General features: G+C 32.2%; 4 protein-coding genes across 4 annotated transcripts; all 4 read left to right on the top strand.

The window, feature by feature from the left end:
• Positions 1–119: 119 nt before the first annotated feature.
• On the top strand, positions 120–397 carry DFA_08427 (uncharacterized protein; the record flags this gene model as incomplete). Its single annotated transcript, XM_004355863.1, has 2 exons — positions 120–135; positions 258–397. The coding sequence occupies 2 exons, from the start codon at positions 120–122 to the stop codon at positions 395–397; spliced, it is 156 nt and encodes a 51-aa protein (XP_004355916.1).
• A 100-nt stretch (positions 398–497) lies between these two features.
• DFA_08428 (uncharacterized protein) lies at positions 498–13,912 on the top strand (the record flags this gene model as incomplete). The annotated part of the gene is made up of 29 exons (XM_004355864.1): positions 498–670; positions 756–1,049; positions 1,140–1,205; positions 1,307–1,372; positions 1,467–1,532; positions 1,601–1,735; positions 1,828–2,078; positions 2,157–2,286; positions 2,370–2,734; positions 2,839–4,489; positions 4,790–4,881; positions 5,009–5,135; positions 5,210–5,380; positions 5,455–5,568; positions 5,853–5,984; positions 6,085–6,154; positions 6,554–6,785; positions 6,875–7,004; positions 7,077–7,441; positions 7,514–9,208; positions 9,800–9,929; positions 10,037–10,207; positions 10,290–10,583; positions 10,675–10,806; positions 10,882–10,947; positions 11,314–11,510; positions 11,594–11,720; positions 11,789–12,153; positions 12,243–13,912. The coding sequence occupies 29 exons, from the start codon at positions 498–500 to the stop codon at positions 13,910–13,912; spliced, it is 9,477 nt and encodes a 3,158-aa protein (XP_004355917.1).
• A 59-nt stretch (positions 13,913–13,971) lies between these two features.
• Positions 13,972–18,515, top strand: DFA_08429 (uncharacterized protein; the record flags this gene model as incomplete). Its single annotated transcript, XM_004355865.1, has 13 exons — positions 13,972–14,038; positions 14,299–14,416; positions 14,519–14,695; positions 14,780–15,076; positions 15,169–15,231; positions 15,309–15,377; positions 15,465–15,530; positions 15,615–15,755; positions 15,835–16,085; positions 16,186–16,327; positions 16,419–16,570; positions 16,631–16,777; positions 16,855–18,515. 13 exons carry the CDS (start codon positions 13,972–13,974, stop codon positions 18,513–18,515), a joined length of 3,351 nt encoding a protein of 1,116 aa, XP_004355918.1.
• A 345-nt stretch (positions 18,516–18,860) lies between these two features.
• Positions 18,861–23,298, top strand: DFA_08430 (uncharacterized protein; the record flags this gene model as incomplete). Its single annotated transcript, XM_004355866.1, has 12 exons — positions 18,861–18,954; positions 19,075–19,192; positions 19,296–19,475; positions 19,562–19,858; positions 19,939–20,001; positions 20,083–20,151; positions 20,221–20,286; positions 20,367–20,501; positions 20,579–20,829; positions 20,939–21,008; positions 21,174–21,532; positions 21,602–23,298. 12 exons carry the CDS (start codon positions 18,861–18,863, stop codon positions 23,296–23,298), a joined length of 3,399 nt encoding a protein of 1,132 aa, XP_004355919.1.
• Between the last annotated feature and the right edge of the window lie 297 nt (positions 23,299–23,595).

A 23,595-nucleotide genomic window follows, 5' to 3' on the forward strand; every position in this document is an offset into this window, starting at 1 on the left:
ATATTATTAAAATAGTAGTTCAAACAAAAGAGAGAGAGATAAGAAAGAAAGAAATGATAAAATATTATTTTAATCTTTTAATCATCTTTTTGATCTTTAATAATGTGATTTCACAAAATATGCCCCAACCTGAATGTATGTAAAAAACACAATTAAATTGTAGTGCAATGGTTCAAGTGGTGGGGGTTTGTGAATGATAATAATAACACTATATTTTTATTTGCTATCTTCTCTGCGCTCTTTTTAATATATTATAGTACAATCAGCACAATGGCTCATCAAACAATATGGATCTGGTATTGGACAAATAGAATCATCGATATGTGCATCAACACCAATGTTTAAATGTGCAGTCATTAATGGAGTAAATCATATTACAGAGATGTATGTTAATTAATTTGTGTTTGAACGCAGACATGAATTAAGAATTTGATTGCTAATCTATCTATCTACTTACCTATTTATTATTTATTTGTATCACACATGTATGCAGAGATATGACAATTCCCACAGTTGTAAACACTGGAGCACCTCTATCTACTACTGTTTTCAACTTTCCAGAACTAATTAGTTTCAAAGTTCGAGGTGATGAAATGAATGGGTATATTGGTGACATTAACCAAAACACTATTTTAAAATTCAAAGATCTTCCAAAACTACTTAGTATCGCGTATGTTTTGTTGTTTAAACAAACAATCTCTTGGAACCAACTAATTAACTAATGAACTATATATGTTGTTTATAAACTCTTATAGAATTTCATCAGATAAATCATTTGTAACAGTGCCAAGTGATTTCCCAGTCAATTATAATCTAACAGCACTCACAAAGGTTGATTTTGGAGCTTCTCCCATTGCATCGATTCCAGGATTCTTTAATCACTCGTCTCTTCAAGTTATACAATTGACAAACTTGCCTCAACTAACATCAATCACACTCGACTCGTATACACGGCTTCCAAAGGCTGGATTATTGATTATCCACGTGAACCCTGTCACTCCTCTAACACTTGATCTTCAACAAGCTAGTATACCACTACTATATATGCTGTAAGTGTTGCAACAGTCAATTAACCTCAACTCATTATAATTAACAATCTACTAATTACAATATAATAATTTATTTTTGTCTACATAAAGTTTAATGACTAATACTGGTTCTGGAATCATTAATGTTAATTTGAATATTTCAAATTCTCTTGCAACGTTAGTATTTAATTATATATATATATATATATATATATATAAACTCCAACTAAAAACTATGATTTATTAACATCAACAACAACAACAACAACATTGTCTAGATCATTTAACACTGTAACAGGTGCATATCATATAAATGCTATTGACTATTCAAAAATAAATGAATTGTAAGTAACCAACCAACCAAAGGTTTTGTGATGAGTAGGAATTAATTAACTAATAATCCAATTAATATTTTGATTTTACAAATGAATGTTGTAGAGCTTTATATGGCATAACTTCAACAGTGACACCAGACCCAATAACTTGGCCAAGTTTAAGAACTTGGTATGATAGCAATTTAGGGTTTTGATCCTGTCCATTTAATATTAATGTCGTTTTTATTTTTTATCTAGGAGATATTTTTATACATTACTATCAACCTATCCCTTTTCAGTATTTCCTCCACAATTACTAGTCTTTGGATTAATCAATTCAGCAGCGATATCTATTCCCACCAACATCCCACTATCCTCTGAACTCAAGGCATTGTAATTATTATTATTAACAATTAATTATCCCAATTATGATATGATCTAACCACAAACATTTTCAATATATATATATTTATATATATATATAGAGTAATTGCACAAAGTCAAATTACAGGTCCAGTGCCATGGGAATATTTTGAAAATCAAGGATCAATGTTTTTCATAGATATATCGGGTAACCCTGGAATCACCGGTGTTGTACCTCCTTCCATGTGTTCGTTCAGGCTATATGCTCTAAACACTGGAATCACAGATCTCCCAGATTGTTTTTATTGTTATAAAAGCTCTCTTAAAAGTATTATTCAAACAGACCTCTCTGTTCCAACTAATTTCCAATGCAGTATGTAATTCAAACAAACAACAACAAATATAGATTTCATGTTTAATTTATTCTAATCAATTTTTGATTTTATCCTAGATATAACGATTACCCAGTATACATTAATATTTGTTTTTGGAAAGTCAATGATCCAAGGTCATAATATTGGGTATGGATCTGATACTGGTAGATTTAAATTGGACCCAATCCGTGCAAACGAATTATTAACGTAAGTATGCTATATTTAAATATCTAACCAAACAACTAACCAACTAAAAAATCATCTATATTATTTATACATTTAAAAAATAGGGTTACAGATTCTATTCCACCTCCAACACCTCTTCCAATGTTTGATGTTACAATCCAATTGGATGCCAGTTACCCTCAGTATAATTTTACATTCTCATACCTTGAGGTTGGGTTTATTGTTAGTAATCAAATTCTCCTTACGTTCTTTCCACAGGGTCGAGTTTTATTCAGTATTCCTTACTCGAAAATACAATTAACCGTTTCTCATGTTGTTAGTATCAATGAATCTTTGACACTCCTTCCTACAATAGTTGGAGGTGGCTATATCAACTTTACATTGACAACACCAAATGATGGACAATCATCCATTCTCGTCTCAAATGATTACTTTTATTCTGGTCCTTTATCATATCTTTATACTCAAAGTATGTTCTATCTTTACTTTCCAACAACAACAACAACTTTACTTATTATTATTATTATTTTTCTAAATAATCGAATCTAGAATACCCAATTATATCTTCAATAGATCATGTAATGTTACCACAGATTGGTAGTGATTTTACATTCTCAGGTTTGTTTGGAAGTATTTTGGATATTAGTACAGCACTTGTTTATTTCAATGGTGATGCTACGATATGTAAAGTTGTGTCGATGAATGGAAACAATATGGTGTGTAGAGTACAAAATAATTTCAAAGGAGGTGTGACAGCTATATCGACCAGTGTCGATGGATTCACTTCTAGGTCTACCTATGGACTCAATTTAAAGACTCCATATTCCGAGTGTCAACAATTCAATACTGCTTGTCAACTACATGGACAATGTAATATAGATGGTCAATGTCAATGTGATACAGGTTACTATGGTGTAAATTGTACAATTGGTTATCCAAAATTAACTTCTGGTAGTTATGTAGATAACACAACAACTAGAATCATTAGTTTGTTTGGTGATTTTAGTCTAGAGCCATCAAATGTTACCATTACAGTTAATGGTACTTGGACATGTACACCGTTGGTTACTTTACCAACTATGGTTAATTGTACCATTCAACCAATTCCAACAACAACTGGGTTAGTGTCGGTTGATATTAGTGTCAATGGTTCAACAAATAATGCAAAAGGGTTTATTTTATTCCGTCCCATTCCAACCACTCCATCCTCTTCTGAACAATCATTGGACTCTTCAAGCTCTGATTCATCAGAGACACCAATCAATCAATGTCCAAATAATTGTTTTGGTCATGGTGAATGTATCAATTCAAAATGTAAATGTTTTGAAGGATACAATGTACAAGATAATTGTTTGACAAAGATAATCAATAATACAATCACACCCAATACAACAGCACCAACAACATCATTTGATATTGATGGAGTCGATTTCCAATTTGAAATTGTTGCCATTCAAGAAATAGATGTTGACAGTAATATTGTTCAAGAATTATTGACTGATAAATGGAATGCAACCATTTACAATGACACTCAAACAACCACAGTCAACTATCAACTAAATACTACATCAACAACAGTAGCAGCAACTACAATGGTCAGTGCAACGATATCATTCTCATCACAACCAAGAGATATTCCATTTGGATTAGAGACATTACATATCAACGCCAACAGTATCAAAGTATCAGTGAATATCAGTGATTGGCAATACCAATCATTCTTGACAACACTACGAGTAATATTCAAAACCACACTATCAAAAGATCAATCATTTGAATTTGATTGTCAACAACAACAAATCGACAGTCTTCAATTCGATCAATTGTCATCATCGATTCAATATCTCAGAGTTGTCAAAGATAATATTCAATTCACCGGTCGATTCATTGATTATGTATTGTCAGATGGTAGACCATCATTTTCAAAGACATATTTAATCAATCAAACAGACAACCAAGACAATGATCAGATGACAACCATATTAATTGGAATCAGTACACCACAATGTCAATCATGTATTTTAGACCCAGATTTCACACCATTATTAATCGACAAGAGTGAAGATTCTGGTTGTGAAAAGAAATCAAATGCATGGAGAATAGCTGTTGGTGTATCTATTGGTGGTGCTGCTCTCCTTGCTGCTGCATTTGTTGTATTTAAATATAGATACAATATTGCCAAAAAGGCAAAAGCTGTAAAATCACTCCAAAGAAAACTACAAAAGTTTGAAGGTTAATTAAATCAATAATAATAATTATAAATAAATAAATAAATAATGTATTACAAGGCTAAATAAAGAAATAAAAAAAAAGGAAGCAAAGATCTTCTCAACAGGTAATATGCGCCGTGTGGCATCGCCTGCTTTTCAAAGATATTTATATAAAATCCATCAGATATTCAATTTCATTGGCGAGCTTCTTCCACGGTGGCTTGTTTTGTATTGATGCATTCTTACAACCCTCGTTTCTATGTACAGATAGAATTTATTTATTACATAATGATAAAATATAATCACTATCATAGTGTTTTATTCTTTTATTTCACAGTGGTGGTGTTGATCACCACTATTAGTCGTGTGGGGTTAGTTCGATCACAATCACTATCACCGACAGAACGTAAGATTTACCACAATGCAAACACACCCCTTCCCTCACTATTAATTAATTATGAAGTTATATAAATTAAATTCTCATTCGATTATTCTTTTTTTTATTTATTATTTATTTATTTTATATTATTTAGTTGCATCAGCTCAATGGGTAATACAACAATATGGATTAGCTATTTCACCACCTGATGAAGCCACAATTTGTGCAGCAACATCGTTTACATGTATAATAGATAATGGAGAAAAGCATATCACTATAATGTATGTTGATAGATATAGGTTAATCATATCATATCTTATTTATTAACTTTATGATTATGTGTAATTATATATAGATCGTTCCCAGGTAGCACATACACACCATCAGGAGCACCAATTGATGGAACTGTATTTGATTTTCCAGAGTTACGAACTTTTAGTGCCACTGCCAATTTTGGTAACATTGCTGACGTCAACCAAAACTCTTTATTGAAAATCAAAAACTTACCAAAATTAACAACACTACTGTATGTTTGTGTGTGTATGTGTAATATTGATATGAATATTAATAATACATTCAACTATATTATTTGTTTTATAGGTTCCGAAACGATTTATCGATTACAACGATACCAACCGATTTTCCAGTGGCCTATGGACTCGCTTCATTAGCTGATTTATCATTGTTCAGTCTCCCATTTGCCTCAGTTCCAGGGTTTTTCAACCATAGCGCCATAAAGACAATTCAAATGGCAAATTTGGTCAATCTACAGACTCTTCCAATAGACCGATTCATCCGACTTCGAAACATAACATATTTGTCCATTGATTTAAAACCCTCTCAACTAACAATCGATTTTTCTAACCTATCATTTCCCGCCCTTACTATTTTGTAAGTAAATCAATCAATCAATCAATCAATCAATCAATCAATTAATTAATCAGTATACACACGAAAAAATAAATAATTAATTTCATTTATTCATATTTAATCTATAGGGCGGTTTCATTGACAAGTGGAGTTTTAAATGTCAATTTGAACTTGCCTTCTATTGGCTCATCCGTTGCATTTACCACATCAACTGGTACATACAATGTAAATGTGGTCAACACGACCACCATTAAATCATTGTAAGATAATATCAACATCAATATCAGAACACCCTACCTACCCTACCACCCTTGTTTATTTCCTTATTCATTTATCTGAATTTAATTTAATTTTATTTAGAATTATTTATGGAGATGCTTCAACAGTTACACCCGATCCAGCAACATGGCCTAATTTGGAGGCTTGGTATGTTTAATTAATCTAATTTCAAGCAAGCTCAAATATTCTTTTCTCAAAACTAACCTATATTGTTTTTTTTTTTTTTTATAAAAAAAAGGACAATTGGAGGCAATGCAAGTCTCACTACCTACCCCTTTAGTCAGTTTCCAGACAAACTAAAAACCTTTTCAATCTTAAATTCACCAATGTCGTCTATTCCCACAAACATTCCTCTTAACCCTGGTCTTATGAATTTGTATGTTGTACTTGCATTCAAATCCATTATTTAATTTAGACCATCATTTGTATTTATTCTTTTCTTTTTCTTTTTCTTTTCTTTTCTTTTCTTTTCTTTTCTTTTCTTTTCTTTTCTTTTCTTTTCTTTTCTTTTCTTTTCTTTTCTTTTCTTAGAGGACTTCAATCACTTCAGCTCACTGGTGAACAACCATGGTCATATTTTACAAATCAACCATCTGGGTTTAAATTAGTTTTATCAACAAACCAAGGTATCACTGGTACTGTTCCAGCTTCCATGTGTCCCTATTCCCTTCAAATCTATTCAACTGGAATTACTGCTCTGCCAGATTGTTATAATTGCTATTTTAACTCTCAAAAGGGTATCATTGCAACGAGTCTCCCACTTCCAAGTGGTTTCCAGTGTCGTAAGTACAACTTTATTTACCATAGGTATTACTTTGTTATTTTACATTATTAATCATATAACCCTCCCCATTATTATTCATAAAAAAAGCTATTACCATTGATTCATTTGATTTGATTTTCATTGATGGTTACTCAACCATTACAGGTAAAAATATTGGCTATGGTAATAATAGAGGAACATATTGGTTGACTCCTATTATCGGGAATTCAAAGTTGGAGTAAGTAAGATACAATTAAATGAAATTAAATTTATAGTACTAACTAAAGCCAATCAATCTACTATATTTTAGGGTAAATAATATGGATTATAATCCGTATCCTGGTCCAGGACAAGCAATATCTATTCAACTTGATTCCAACTATCCAGCATACAAGTTTGATAATTTTACAGAATTTGAGGTTGGAATCAAACTTGCACAAGTGTTTTTTAATAGTATTCTACCAGAAGGAAAGGTCACGTTCAGAATCAAACATCAAGCTTTACAAATGGCACTCACTCATTATGTGAGTGTCAATGGATCAGATCCCGTTCAAGTACAATCGGTTGATTCTCAATTCTTGTATACCACTCTGATCACTCCCACCGATGGACAGGCTATTTTCAATGTTTCAAATAATTATACTAATTATGCTATTGCCTATAATTATCTACAATGTAAATATCAATTAAGATTAATCTATTATTTTATTAAATACTAATACTACTTTTTTTTATTTATTTATATAGATTACCCATTAGTAACCGATATGTTTCCAGTTACCATTTCAAAGATTGGTACAACATTTACCTTTCAAGGGAACTTTGGAAACTTTTTGAATGTTAGTGCTGCTACTATCTCTTTTAATGGTGACCCGACCATTTGTATTGTTACTGCATTACAAAGCAATTTTTTGACTTGTATACAAGCCAAGCATACTACTGCAGGTCCAACTATAATCTCAACAACTATTGATGGATTCACAAGTAGGAAAACGTATACTGCCAATATTATAGAAACACCATTGTCTCAGTGTCAACAATTCAATACAATTTGTCAACTACATGGGCAGTGTAACATAGATGGTCTGTGTGAATGTAATACAGGATACTATGGTGCAAATTGTACAATGGGTTATCCAAAACTATCATCTGGTAGTTATGTAGATGATACCCCAACAAAGACAAGAATATTTGCGTTGTATGGTGATTTTAGTATTGCTCCATCAAATGTAACAGTCAATATAAATGGTACTTGGCCATGTACAACAATTATTACTCAACCAACTTTGGTGACTTGTGTCATCCAACCAATTCCAACAACCATTGGTTTGGTGTCGGTTGATATCAGTGTCAATGGTTCAACTAATAATGCAAAGGATTTTATTTTATTCCGTCACATTCCAACTACTCCATCCTCTTCCGAACAATCATCACACTCTTCAAACTCTGATTCATCAGAAGTACCAGTCAATCAATGTCCAAATAAGTGTTTTGGTCATGGTGAATGTATTAATTCAAAGTGTAAATGTTTTGAGGGGTACAGTGTAGAGGATAATTGTTTGACAAAGATAATCAATAATAATACAATAACACCCAATACAACAGCACCAACAACATCATTTGATATTGATGGAGTTGATTTCCAATTTGAAATTGTTGCCATTCAAGAAATTGATGTTGACAGTAATATTGTTCAAGAATTGTTGACTGATAAATGGAATGCAACCATTTACAATGACACTCAAACAACCACAGTCAACTATCAACTAAATACTACATCAACAACAGTAGCAGCAACTACAATGGTCAGTGCAACGATATCATTCTCATCACAACCAAGAGATATTCCATTTGGATTAGAGACATTACATATCAATGCCAACAGTATCAAAGTATCAGTGAATATCAGTGATTGGCAATACCAATCATTCTTGACAACACTACGAGTAATATTCAAAACCACACTATCAAAAGATCAATCATTTGAATTTGATTGTCAACAACAACAAATCGACAGTCTTCAATTCGATCAACTGTCATCATCGATTCAATATCTCAGAGTTGTCAAAGATAATATTCAATTCACTGGTCGATTCATTGATTATGTATTGTCAGATGGCAGACCATCATTTTCAAAAACATATTTAATCAATTCGACAAAATCAACCAATGATGAAGATCAAATAACAATATTAATTGGAATCAGTACACCACAATGTCAATCATGTATTTTAGATCCTGATTTCACACCATTATTAATCGACAAGAGTGAAGATTCTGGTTGTGAAAAGAAATCAAATGCATGGAGAATAGCTGTTGGTGTATCTATTGGCGGTGCTGCTCTAATCGTTGCAGCTGTTATTGTCATAAAGTATAAACTACTTACTGCCAAAAAGGCAAAAGCTGTAAAATCACTCCAAAGAAAACTACAAAAGTTTGAAGGTTAATTAAATCAATAATAATATTAATAATAAATAAATAAATATATTATTACCAGGCTCAAAAATAAATAAAGAACAACAAGTATACGAAAAAAAAAAACGGAGGCAAAGATCTTCTTCTCGACAGATCATATGCGTGGTGACATGTCATGTGGCCTGTCAAGAACAAGAAAAAAACGAGACCAAGATCGCAGAATCTGAAGATATTTATATAAAATCGATGCGATATTCATTTTTTAGAGAGACTTTTTATCCTCATCACCACACTCGTTTCATTCTACCACAAGTCATAAACAACAGACAAAGAATCAGATAAAATATCACAGCAACGAATAAAAATAATGATAAAATATAATCACTATCATAGTGTTTTATTCTTTTATTTCACATTGGTGTTGATCACCACTATTAGTAGTGTGGGGTTAGTTCGATCGCAATCACTATCACCAACAGAACGTAAGATATATTATGATAAATATTTTTTGAAACACAACCCTCCTTTTTCAAAACTTGTTTTATTTATTTGTTTTGAACATGACATGACTTGATTAAATTCTCGCTCACATTATTCATTTTTTATTTATTTATTTAGTTGCATCAGCTCAATGGGTAATACAACAATATGGATTAGCTATTTCACCACCTGATGAGGCGACCATTTGTGCAGCAATATCACAGTTTACATGTACAATAGCTAATGGAGAAAAGCATATCACTAGAATGTATGTTGATAGATAGATAGATAGATCATATGATCAAGAGATATTTGTAAAGATTTATTTATATCTATAATATCGCTCATATTAACAAATATGTAATTATAATATAGAGCATTCTATTTGAGCACATACTCACCATCAGGAGCGCCAACAGATGGAATTGAATTTGATTTTCCAGAGTTACAATCGTTTCGTGGTACCGCCAATCCCAGTTACATTGGTGACGTCAACCAAAATTCTTTATTGAAAATCAAAAACCTACGAAAATTAACAGCACTAGAGTATGTAAAATAGGGCGAAGAAGATAGGAAGAGGAAGAATGCTTTAACAATTTATTTATTTATTTTATTTTATTTTATTCAGACTCCAAAATGATTTATCAATTACAACGATACCAGCAGATTTTCCAATGGCCTATGGACTCGATTCTTTGGCTAGTCTGTTACTGTCAGGTCTCCCAACACCCTCGATACCAGGGTTTTTCAACGGTTCTAGTATTAGAAATCTTCAATTGTCAAATTTTGCAAATCTACAAACCCTTCCAATCGACCAATACCTCAGACTTCCAAATGTATCATATTTGACCTTGGACCTAGGTCCCCCATCTCCATATACAATCGATTTTACTGACCTATCATTCCCCGCCCTTTCTAATTTGTAAGTAAATCAATCAATCAATCATTTCAAATCAATAAGTCTGGACACTAACTAACCTTTTGAAAAATTTCATTTAAATTATTTTTATTAGTGTTGTTTCATTGAGAGATGGAGTTTTAAATGTCAATGTCAACTTGTCTCTCCCTGGAACATCAATGGCATTCCATACATCAAATGGTCAATTCAATGTAAATGCGATCAACACAACCAGCATTCTATCATTGTAAGTGATCAATATCATCATCATCACATACTACAATGGCCCATTTATTTATTTATTTGTTTTTTTTTTATTTAGAAAAATTTTAGGTACAGCTTCAACAGTTGCACCCGATCCAGCAACATGGCCCAATTTGGAGACTTGGTATGTTTAATTAAATTAATCCTTCTACAAACAAACAAACAAACAATTAACAAAAAAAATAATATTCCTAAACTTTATGTTTTTAAAAAAATAGGCAAATTTCAAACAATCCAAGTATCACTACCTACCCCTTTAGTCAGTTTCCAGATAAACTAAAAGATTTTTCTCTCATAAATTCACCAATGTTGTCTATTCCCACAAACATTCCTCTTAACCCTGGTCTTATGGCTTTGTATGTTGTGCAGCTAACCCCCATTCAAATCCATTTAAATCATCATCAATTAATTTATTTTCTTTTCTTTCTTTTCTTAGAGCGCTTCAATCGCTTCAGCTCACAGGTGAACAACCATGGTCATATTTTACAAGTCAACCATCTGGATTTAAGTTAATTTTATCATCAAACCAAGGTATCACTGGTACTGTTCCAGCTTCCATGTGTCCCTATTCCCTTCAAATCTATTCAACTGGAATATCTGCTTTGCCAGATTGTTATAATTGCTATTTTAACTCTCAAAAGGGTATCATTGCAACTAGTCTCCCACTTCCAAATGGGTTTGTTTGTGGTATGTAAACTTGTTGTATAGGTATAGGTATACCAAATGTCTATCACATTATTAATCATACCCCCTTCTTTATTCATCAAAAGATATTACCATTGATTCATTTGATTTGATTTTCATTAATGGCATGTCACTCATTACAGGTCAAAATATTGGTTATGGTAATTCAGGAGATTACACATTGGTTCCTGTTATCGGAAATTCAAAGTTGGAGTAAGTCAATAGAGATAATGATAGTTTGTACATCGCACTAACAATCCAATCTACTATTTTTATTTTAGGGTACATAATATGGTATATGAACCATATCCTGGTCCAAAACAAACGATTTCTATTCAACTTGATTCCAACTATCCAGCATACAAGTTTGATAATTTTACAGCATTTGAGGTTGGAATTCATCTTTCACAAGTGTCGGTTGGTAGTGTTCTACCAGAAGGAAAGGTCATGTTCAGAATCAGACATCAATCTTTACAAATGTCACTCATTCATTATGTTAGTGTCAATGGATCAGTACCCATTGAGGTAGAATCGATTGATTCTCAATACTTGTATACCACCGTGACCACTCCCAACGATGGTTTCATTATTTTCAATGTTTCAAATAATTATACTAGTTTTGGTATTGCCTATGATTATCGACAAAGTAAATACGATCAAAATAATTTATAAATGTAAATGAACAAAATAATTAATAACTATACTTATTATCCTTTTATTTTATTTATTTTATAGGTCATCCATATGTCAATTATATGAATCCAGTTACCATTTCAAAGATTGGTACAACATTTACCTTTCAAGGGTTTTATGGATACTATTTGAATGTTAGTGCTGCTACTATCTCTTTTAATGGTGATCCAACAATATGTATTGTGACTGGATTAGAAACCTACAATTTGAATTGTACACAGGTCAAGCATACTACTGTAGGTCCAACTATAATCTCAACAACTGTCGGTGGATTCACAAGTAGAAGAACGTATACTGCCAATATTAAAGCAACACCATTGTCTCAATGTCTTTTGAATACAATCTGTCAACTACATGGGCAGTGTGATATGGATGGTCAATGTCTATGTGATACAGGTTACTATGGTGCAAACTGTACAATGGGTTATCCAAAACTATCATCTGGTAGTTATGTAGATGATACCCCAACAAAAACAAGAATATTTACATTATATGGTGATTTTAGTAATGCTCCTTCAAATGTTACTATTATGATTAATGGTACTTGGACATGTACACCATTGGTTACTTTACCAACTATGGTTAATTGTACCATTCAACCAATTCCAACAACCATTGGGTTAGTGTCAGTTGACATTAGTGTCAATGGTTCAACAAATAATGCAAAGGATTTTATTTTATTCCGTCCCATTCCAACTACTCCATCCTCTTCTGATTCATCATCTGATTCATCAGAAGTACCAGTCAATCAATGTCCAAATAATTGTTTTGGTCATGGTGAATGCGTCAATTCAAAATGTAAATGTTTTGAAGGGTACAATGTACAAGATAATTGTTTAACAAAGATAATCAATAATAATACAATCACACCCAATACAACAGCACCAACAACATCATTTGATATTGATGGAGTCGATTTCCAATTCGAAATTGTTGCCATTCAAGAAATAGATGTTGACAATAATATTGTTCAAGAATTATTGACCGATAAATGGAATGCAACCATTTACAATGACACTCAAACAACAACAGTCAACTATCAACTAAATACTACATCAACAACAACATTGGCAATGGTCAGTGCAACGATATCATTCTCATCACAACCAAGAGATATTCCATTTGGATTAGAGACATTACATATCAATGCCAACAGTATCAAAGTATCGGTGAATATCAGTGATTGGCAATACCAATCATTCTTGACAACACTACGAGTAATATTCAAAACCACACTATCAAAAGACCAATCATTTGAATTTGATTGTCAACAACAACAAATCGACAGTCTTCAATTCCAACTATCATCATCGATTCAATATCTCAGAGTTGTCAAAGATAATATTCAATTCACTGGTCGATTCATTGATTATGTATTGTCAGATGGTAGACCATCATTTTCAAAAACATATTTAATCAATCAAACAGACAACCAAGACAATGATCAGATGACAACAATATTAATTGGAATCAGTACACCACAATGTCAATCATGTATTTTAGACCCAGATTTCACACCATTATTAATCGACAAGAGTGAAGATTCTGGTTGTGAAAAGAAATCAAATGCATGGAGAATAGCTGTTGGTGTATCTATTGGTGGTGCTGCTCTAATCGTTGCATCTGTTATTGTCATAAAGTATAGATTAAATGTTAACAAAACTAAAAAAGCAGAAAGGAGAATATCACAAAAATTAAAAGCTCTCAACTAAATAAATAAAATAATATAATAAAATAAATAAATAAAATAAATAAAATAAATAAATCTATAATGATCTGTCAAACAGTTCGATCGATTTACTGGTCAGGGACAGACGAACCCAGTGGTTGTACTGGCTGTTTTTTTGCCATATCGAAGATTTTTCGTATTTTTTTTTATGTAGGTCGAAATTTCGAGCTGTTTGGGAATCTATGTTTCGACTTTTTAGCCGACGGGTTTCAGTGTTCGATCTTATAGTTGTCCTTCATCTTATTTATCACATTAAAGAAGAAACAAAGATAGAATAGAATAAGAAATGATAAACAACCTCTATCGAAAACCACTACACACAAGCACAATCATTACCTCAGAAAGAATGTAAGAATAGACTAATTATAGTTGATTCAGTTGTATGGATCATCAAACAATATGGATTATCTGTTGGGATGAATGAAGCAACCATCTGTGCTGCATTTTTCTGTAATATTTTTAATGGCACAAAACACATTACAGTAATGTAAGAGAAGAAAGAAAGAGAGAGAGAAGAGAAAAGAGAGAGAGAAAAAACCTAGCGAGACTTGATATGTTAACACCATACATATATTATAAATATATTTAGAAACCTTTCAGCGGGTGGAGCAATCACAACATTGGGGCCACCAGATCCATCGGATGTTTTTGACTTTCCTCAATTAACTGGATTGAGTATTACTGCATCTACTAATCAATTCATTGGTGACGCCAACCAAAGCATCCTTACAAAACTTCAAAATATACCACTTTTGGCTACATTATCGTATGTACAATCTACCTACCTACCTACCTACCTTGTTGTTTTATTAAATGACGACTGACATGCCAATCCAATCAAATCCCATAGGTTAACAAATGATGGCTCATTGACAACAGTTCCAGTTGGATTTCCTTCTACTTTTGGACTGCCTTTATTGAAACAAATTAGATTTGTTCAAAGCCCACTCGCCTCAATTCCAGGCTTTTTCAATCAATCGACTATACAGACACTCACTTTGGAGAGGTTGTCATATCTCGTTGATTTTGGAATTGACTCTACCGTCACGCTTCCAAATCTTGTAAATTTAAATTTGGGAGTGGAAACTCCCTCTGTTGTTAATACCATTGATCTGGTGAAACCATCCTTTCCAAAACTTAAACAAGTGTATGTCTCTCACTCTCTCTCTCTCTCCCACTATGTTTAGTGTATACCTATCGAATATTAATATCAATTTTAATTTCTATTTTCTATTTTAGAATAATCACTTTATCAAATACTAATTTAAATGTTAACCTTGATACAGAACCTAATGCAATCGTGTATGTATTAATTAATTAATTAATTAATTGTCACATCATCACTTTCAATTCCTAATCGGTTTTTTTTTCTATTCTAGTCGATGCATATCAACAATCAACTCCACCTTTAATATTAATGTAATCAACACTCAAAATATCGTTGAATTGTAAGTAAACATTATCAACAACTTGGTTGGTTTTTTAATTTACTTACTAATTTTATTCTATTTATTTTATTTATTCTATTACTATAGTTTAATTGGTGGTGCACAGTCTACAGTTGTACCTTCTCCAACAACTTGGCCAAATTTAAAAATATGGTATGTTTTAAGAGAACCTTTTTTTCTATTTAGAATCAATGAATTAATATATTAATATTTTGTGATTTTTATTTAATTATTTAGGGATGTAGTGAATTCACCATTAACAAACACATACCCTTTTTCGGTATACCCACCACAAGTAAGGTCATTTGGAATGACTTTATCAGATCTCACCGCCATTCCTACAACTCCTCTCTCTCCTTCTCCTGGTCTCACTAAATTGTATGTACCAACCAACCCTCCCTATCTCTACAATTATTTATCAAGTTTTCTTATACCATAACATTTTGATTCAAAAAAGATCATTTTTCCAGTCAAAGATAACAGGTGATATACAATGGCAATATTTTACCAATCAACCCAACGGTTTTGAATTAGACTTATCTTATAATACTGGAATAACTGGAGTAGTACCAGACTCTATGTGTCCCTATAAGCTTAGAATTTCTCAAACAGCTATCTCTAATCTTCCAAGTTGTTATTTTTGTTATTATCAAAGCAATTCTATAATGATCATTTCAGATGTTCCAGTTCCTCAAAACTATGTTTGTGGTATGTAATCAACTAATAGTTGAAAAAGAATTGAATAGAATTTATTTATATTCTAATCTTTTTATTAACCCAATTAATTTATTTAATTTAAATCAAAAAGATATTACATTTGAAAGTACGGATTTAATTTTCTTATTTGGAACTGCTATGCTTAATGGTTCGAATATTGGGTATGGAAATTTATACACAATTGGAAGTCGTCAAATTAATTTAGTACCAACAATTCCAAACAAACAATTAAAGTAAGATTTTGCGAAATAATATTATTTAAAGTACTTTTGCAAAATGACTGACCACAATCTTTCTTTCTTGATTTTATTTATCTTATTTTAGGGTTATTGATAGAGGATACCAAAAATACCCGGGTCCAAAAGGGATCATGTCGATTCAACTCGATAATAAGTACCCGGCCTACACCTATGACATGACTTCACTTGAAGTTGGGTTCAATATTACCGCGGTATCTATCGTAACAATCCCCCAGGGTATTGTAACGTTTAGGGTGAGACATACAGCTTTACAAATGTCTATCCCCCATCATATAGCTGTAAATGGATCCGAGCCAGTATTGGCAGTGGTCGACACTAATTTCCTCTATATCAACATCACCAATCCACCTGACGGTCTCATCACCTTTACCATATCAAATAGTTACTTTACTGCTCCACCAATTACCTATAATTATACTCAAAGTATGTAAACTAATCAAAAGTAATCATTGTATTAAATACTTATATTGATTAATTAATTAATTTTTATTTTAATTTAGGATTTCCAATTATCAATTCTTTTACATTTCTCAGTGGTGGATTGGCACAGGTTGGCTCAGTGTATCTTTTTAATGGTATATTTGAAGCTGGTGTTGCCAATGCATCAAGTATTTACTTCAATGGTGATGCAACCATTTGCAACATTACAAGTGTCGTTGCAAACACTATTCGTTGTACTCAATTGAAAAATATTGTTGGTGGTGCGACAACGATTACATTATCTGATAATGGGTTCATCTCTCGTTCGCCATTCCAAACAGTCCTAAAAACTCCATACTCGCAATGTACACAGTCTACTTGCCAGATTCGTGGTACCTGTGATGTTAGTGGCGAGTGTGTTGGATGCAAGACAGGATACTATGGTGTAAATTGTGCAAAGGGTTATCCAAAACTATCGTCCGGTAGTTATGTAGATGATACCACAACAAAGTCAAGAATCATTAGTTTGTTTGGTGATTTTAGTCCCGAACCAACAAATGTTACTATTACAGTTAATGGAACTTGGACATGTACACCATTGGTTACTTTACCAACTATGGTTAATTGTACCATTCAACCAATTCCAACAACAACTGGGTTAGTGTCGGTTGATATTAATGTCAATGGTTCAACAAATAATGCAAAGGATTTTATTTTATTCCGTCCCATTCCAACCACTCCATCCTCTTCTGATTCATCAGAGACACCAACCAATCAATGTCCAAATAATTGCTACGGTCATGGTGAATGTATAGATTCAAAGTGTAAATGTTTTGAAGGATACCAAGTAGAGGATAACTGTTTAACAAAGATAATCAATAATAATACAATCACACCCAATACAACAGCACCAACAACATCATTTGATATTGATGGAGTCGATTTCCAATTTGAAATTGTTGCCATTCAAGAAATAGATGTTGACAGTAATATTGTTCAAGAATTATTGACAGATAAATGGAATGCAACCATTTACAATGACACTCAAACAACTACAGTCAACTATCAACTAAATACTACATCAACAACATTAGCAATGGTCAGTGCAACAATATCATTCTCATCACAACCAAGAGATATTCCATTTGGATTAGAGACATTACATATCAATGCCAACAGTATCAAAGTATCGGTGAATATCAGTGATTGGCAATACCAATCATTCTTGACAACACTACGAGTAATATTCAAAACCACACTATCAAAAGATCAATCATTTGAATTTGATTGTCAACAACAACAAATCGACAGTCTTCAATTCGATCAACTATCATCATCGATTCAATATCTCAGAGTTGTCAAAGATAATATTCAATTCACTGGTCGATTCATTGATTATGTATTGTCAGATGGCAGACCATCATTTTCAAAGACATATTTAATCAATCAAACAGACAACCAAGACAATGATCAGATGACAACAATATTAATTGGAATCAGTACACCACAATGTCAATCATGTATTTTAGATCCAGATTTCACACCATTATTAATCGACAAGAGTGAAGATTCTGGTTGTGAAAAGAAATCAAATGCTTGGAGAATAGCTGTTGGTGTATCTGTTGGTGGTGCTGCTCTTATCGCCGCATCTGTTATTGCCATAAAGTATAGACACAATCTTACCAAAACTAAAAAAGCAAACAAGAAGATGTCACAAAAATTAAAAGCTATCAATCAATAAATAAATAAATAATAATATTAAGTGTAAAGAAAAGACATCTTTGCTCATGGTGGTATTCATAGCCCTTACTTTTGGGCAATAATAGAGACACGCCCTGCAAACATACTGAAACGTCTGTTGGTGTTTTGACCCGGTTTTCGTGGACAAATCGAATGGCTTTCGTTTTAAACAATGTTAGATTTTTTTAGATTTTTTTTAATAGAATGTTTTGGTCAAGATATTATTTGTCGTCTGACGACCATCACAAGTTTCACGATATTTCCCAGCCGATGGGTTTCAACAGTCAGATGAACCATAGTCGTCTTCATCATCATCTTTAACATTTAGAAGAAAGAATAAGAAGAAATGACTAATTATTTGTTGTTTATAACTATTGTTGTTTGTTTTGTGTTTTTCACAACCTCTACGTCACAAGCACAATCATTATCGTCAAGTGAAAGTAAGAAGAATGGAGTAGAATAAGAATAGAATAGAGAAAAACAATAGAAATAAAAGTTTTAACATCATTTTAACAATCAATTTTACTTTATTGTTACTATAATAATTATTATAAATATAGTTGCATCAGTTGAATGGCTCATAAAACAATATGGATCAGATGTTGCAGTGAATGAAGCAGCCATCTGTGCAGCATTTACCTGTAATATTATTAATGGAAACAGACATATTACATCAATGTAAGAATGAGAGCATTCATCAATCAATCCAACAAATCACCAAAGATTTTATATCTTTGCTAATGAACATGTGTTTTTTTTTTCAACGAATATAAATATATAGGTCCCTAAGTGCCAGTTCACCAGTCACAACAACACTGGGACCACCAGATTCATCAACTACTTTAGACTTTCCTGAATTAAAGATACTCTCTCTTTATGGTAGTGCTGGTGGATTCATTGGTGATGTCAACCAAAACACCATTTTAAAAATGAGAAATATGCATCAATTAACTTCATTATCGTATGTATCACCTATTAATACAAAAAAAAAAACAACAATACATTTAACTGCGCCAAACTAATCAAATATTTAAATATCACTACTAGTATCTCATATGATAACTCATTGACAACGGTTCCAGTTGGATTTCCTTCTACTTTTGATTTACCTTTATTGGAATATATTTTATTTGCTCAAAGCCCAATCACTACGATTCCAGGTTTTTTCAATCAATCGAATCTACAGACAATTAATTTACAGAGAATTCCATATCTAGATGATCTCCAAATTGACAATACCATTTCCCTTCCAGATCTTGCAAATCTCGTTCTCGAAACTAATATTCCCTCTGCTGTGAAAACTATTGATCTTATAAAATCCTCTTTTCCAAAACTCCTTTTTTTGTATGTCACATTGAATGCATGTATAATCGTCATTGACGATAAAATAGATCTATTTATTTATTAATTTATTTCTATTTTAGCATGTTCACTTTTTCAAATACTATTTTAAATATCAACCTTGATATGATACCAGGTTCAGTAGTGTAAATATTAATTATTAATTAGTATCAATATTATCATCATCAATTTACCTAATCTTCTTTTTTTTTCTATTTTGACAATAGTCGATGTAAATCAGGATCAAATGCAACCTATAATCTCAATGTAATCAACACTCAAAATATCATTGAATTGTAAGTAAAAAAAAAAAGAATCCTTTTTAAACTCGAAAAGATTTAACCTCTATTTCTCTACTACTATAGATTGGTTGGTGGTGCACAGTCTACAGTTGTCCCTTCTCCAACAACTTGGCCAAATTTAAAAACATGGTATGTTTTATTTAATATTAATCATTGAAAAATGAATATATAAATATATTTATTAACAAATACGACCTTTTTTTTTATAGGGAAGTACAGGATTCACCATTAACAAACACATACCCTTTTTCAGTATTCCCACAACAAGTAAAGACATTTTCAATGACAATGTCAAAAATCACCTCCATTCCTACAACTCCTCTGTCTTTAAATCTCACTAAATTGTAAATATCAACCAAAGAGAATACACCATTCAAGTATGTTGCTAATACTTTTACTACCATCCTCTTATTTTGAAAAGATCATTTTCACAGTCAACGATAACAGGTGATATACAATGGCAATATTTTAACACCCAACCCAACGGTTTTGAAATAGACCTCTCTTTTAATACTGGTATAACTGGAGTAGTACCAGACTCTATGTGTCCTTATAAGCTTAGAATTACTCAAACAGCTATCTCTAGCCTTCCAAGTTGTTATTTTTGTTATTATCTAAGCAATTCAAATATGATTACCTCAACCATCCCAGTTCCTCAAGACTATAATTGTAGTATGTAATCGAATAGAATTTACACCCAACGCAATCTATTTTATTAATAACCTTTCCAATTCTCTTTATATAAATTATTTTAACACAATATTTTATTTAATTCTTATAGCTATTTCATTTGAAAGTTACGACTTGGTTTTCTTATTTGGATATGCATATGTGAACGGTACCAACATTGGGTATGGAAACCAATATCAATATGGAAATCGTCAAATTATTTTGCATGCTACAATTCCAAACAAACAATTAATGTAAGATTATATAGATTAAAAGAGTAATAAATATTTATTGAAAAACTTACCAAAAATCTCTCTTGATTTTTATTTATATTTATCTTATTATAGGATTAGGGACTCTGGATATCAATCATATCCTCCACCCAAAGGATATATTAATATTGAACTCGATAGTCAGTACCCACTTTACACCTATAACATGTCTTCAATTGAAGTTGGTATGGATATTACTTCAATATCTCTATTAACTCTCCCCCAAGGTATTGTAACGTTTAGACTGAGACATGTTGCTTTACAAATGTCTATCCCCCATCATATAGTAGCAAATGGATCTGCCCCAGTATTGGCAGTGGTCGACACTAATTTCCTCTATATCAACCTTACCAATCCACCTGACGGTCTCATCACCTTTTCAGTATCAAATAGCTATTTTACAGCTCCACCAATGACCTATGATTACCAGCAAGGTATGTATAAACTAACCACTGATAATTTGTAATATTTTAATTTAAATACTAATATATATTTTTGTTTAGGATTTCCAATTATCAATACTTTTATGATTTACAGTGGTGGTGATATGTCACAAGTTGGAACAGAGTATCTTTTAACAGGTACATTTGAACCGGGACTTCCAAGTGAATCAAAAATTTATTTCAACGGCGATTCAACCATTTGCAACATGACAAATGTCTCTTCAAACACTGTTCGATGCCTACAAACCAAATATATTCAAGGCGGATCGACAACGATTACATTTTCAAATAATGGGTTCCTCTCTCGTTCAACATTCCAAACAGCCCTCACCACTCCATACATGACATGTATGGAATCTGCTTGCCAGGCTCATGGTACTTGTGAAATTAATGGAGGGTGTGTATGCAAGACAGGATACTATGGTGTAAACTGTACAATGGGTTATCCAAAACTATCATCTGGTAGTTATGTAGATGATACCTTGGAAAAGAAAAGAATCATTAGTTTGTTTGGTGATTTTAGTGTTACACCAACAAATGTAGCCATTTCTATTAATGGTACTTGGACATGTACACCAGTACTCACTCAACAATTAACAATCAACTGTTCCATAGGTTTGATCCCAACAACCATTGGTTTGGTGTCAGTTGGTATTAGTGTTAATGGTTCTTCAGCTTTTGCAAAGGATTTTATTTTATTCCGTCACATTCCATCCATCCCATCATCTTCATCCTCTTCTGAACAATCATCTGACTCCTCCAACTCTGATTCAACTGAAGTACCAATCAATCAATGTCCAAATAATTGTTTTGGTCATGGTGAATGTATCAATTCAAAATGTAAATGTTTTGAAGGGTATAATGTACAAGATAATTGTTTAACAAAGATAATCAATAATAATACAATCACACCCAATACAACAGCACCAACAACATCATTTGATATTGATGGAGTCGATTTCCAATTTGAAATTGTTGCCATTCAAGAAATTGATGGTGAAAATAATATTGTTCAAGAATTATTGACCGATAAATGGAATGCAACCATTTACAATGACACTCAAACAACCACAGTCAACTATCAATTAAATGCAACAAAAAAAACATTATCAATGGTGAGTGCAACAATATCATTCTCATCACAACCAAGAGATATTCCATTTGGATTAGAGACATTACATATCAACGCCAACAGTATCAAAGTATCGGTGAATATTAGTGATTGGCAATACCAATCATTCTTGACAACACTACGAGTAATATTCAAAACCACACTATCAAAAGATCAATCATTTGAATTTGATTGTCAACAACAACAAATCGACAGTCTTCAATTCGACCAACTGTCATCATCGATTCAATATCTCAGAGTTGTCAAAGATAATATTCAATTCACTGGTCGATTCATTGATTATGTATTGTCAGATGGTAGACCATCATTTTCAAAAACATATTTAATTAATCAAACACAATCAACCGATGATGAAGATCAAATAACAATATTAATTGGAATCAGTACACCACAATGTCAATCATGTATTTTAGATCCTGATTTCACACCACTATTAATCGACAAGAGTGAAGATTCTGGATGTGAAAAGAAATCAAATGCATGGAGAATAGCTGTTGGTGTATCTGTTGGTGGTGCCGCTCTTATCGCTGCTGCCTCTGCCGTCTTTATTCATCGATACAATGTTGCCAAAAAAGCCAGAGCTGTAAAATCACTCCAAAGAAAGCTACATGATTTCAGTGGCTAAAGGAAACGCGCGTGACTAGACTAGACCTTAATTCCATTTGCAGGGACATCGAATAAAATCAGAGAAAATAATGAATAAAAAGAATGAACAAATTCAAGTTCATAAACGAAGAGGTTATAATTCGGGTAAAAATCCCGTTGTTACCTCCTAATAGATAGATAATGAATTGGTTTTAGAAACCTCGATCACATGATCATGCCCTCATCACACAGAAGAAAATCCTCATTGCTATTTATTGTTTATTGTAAATATCTCGATTCCAAGCCAAGACGATATTTTTATTCACAAATTTTATTG

Source organism: Cavenderia fasciculata (assembly GCF_000203815.1).
Source record: "Cavenderia fasciculata unplaced genomic scaffold Scf_ET2XIPL01COFD4-5, whole genome shotgun sequence".
Taxonomy (NCBI): Eukaryota; Evosea; class Eumycetozoa; order Acytosteliales; family Cavenderiaceae; genus Cavenderia; species Cavenderia fasciculata.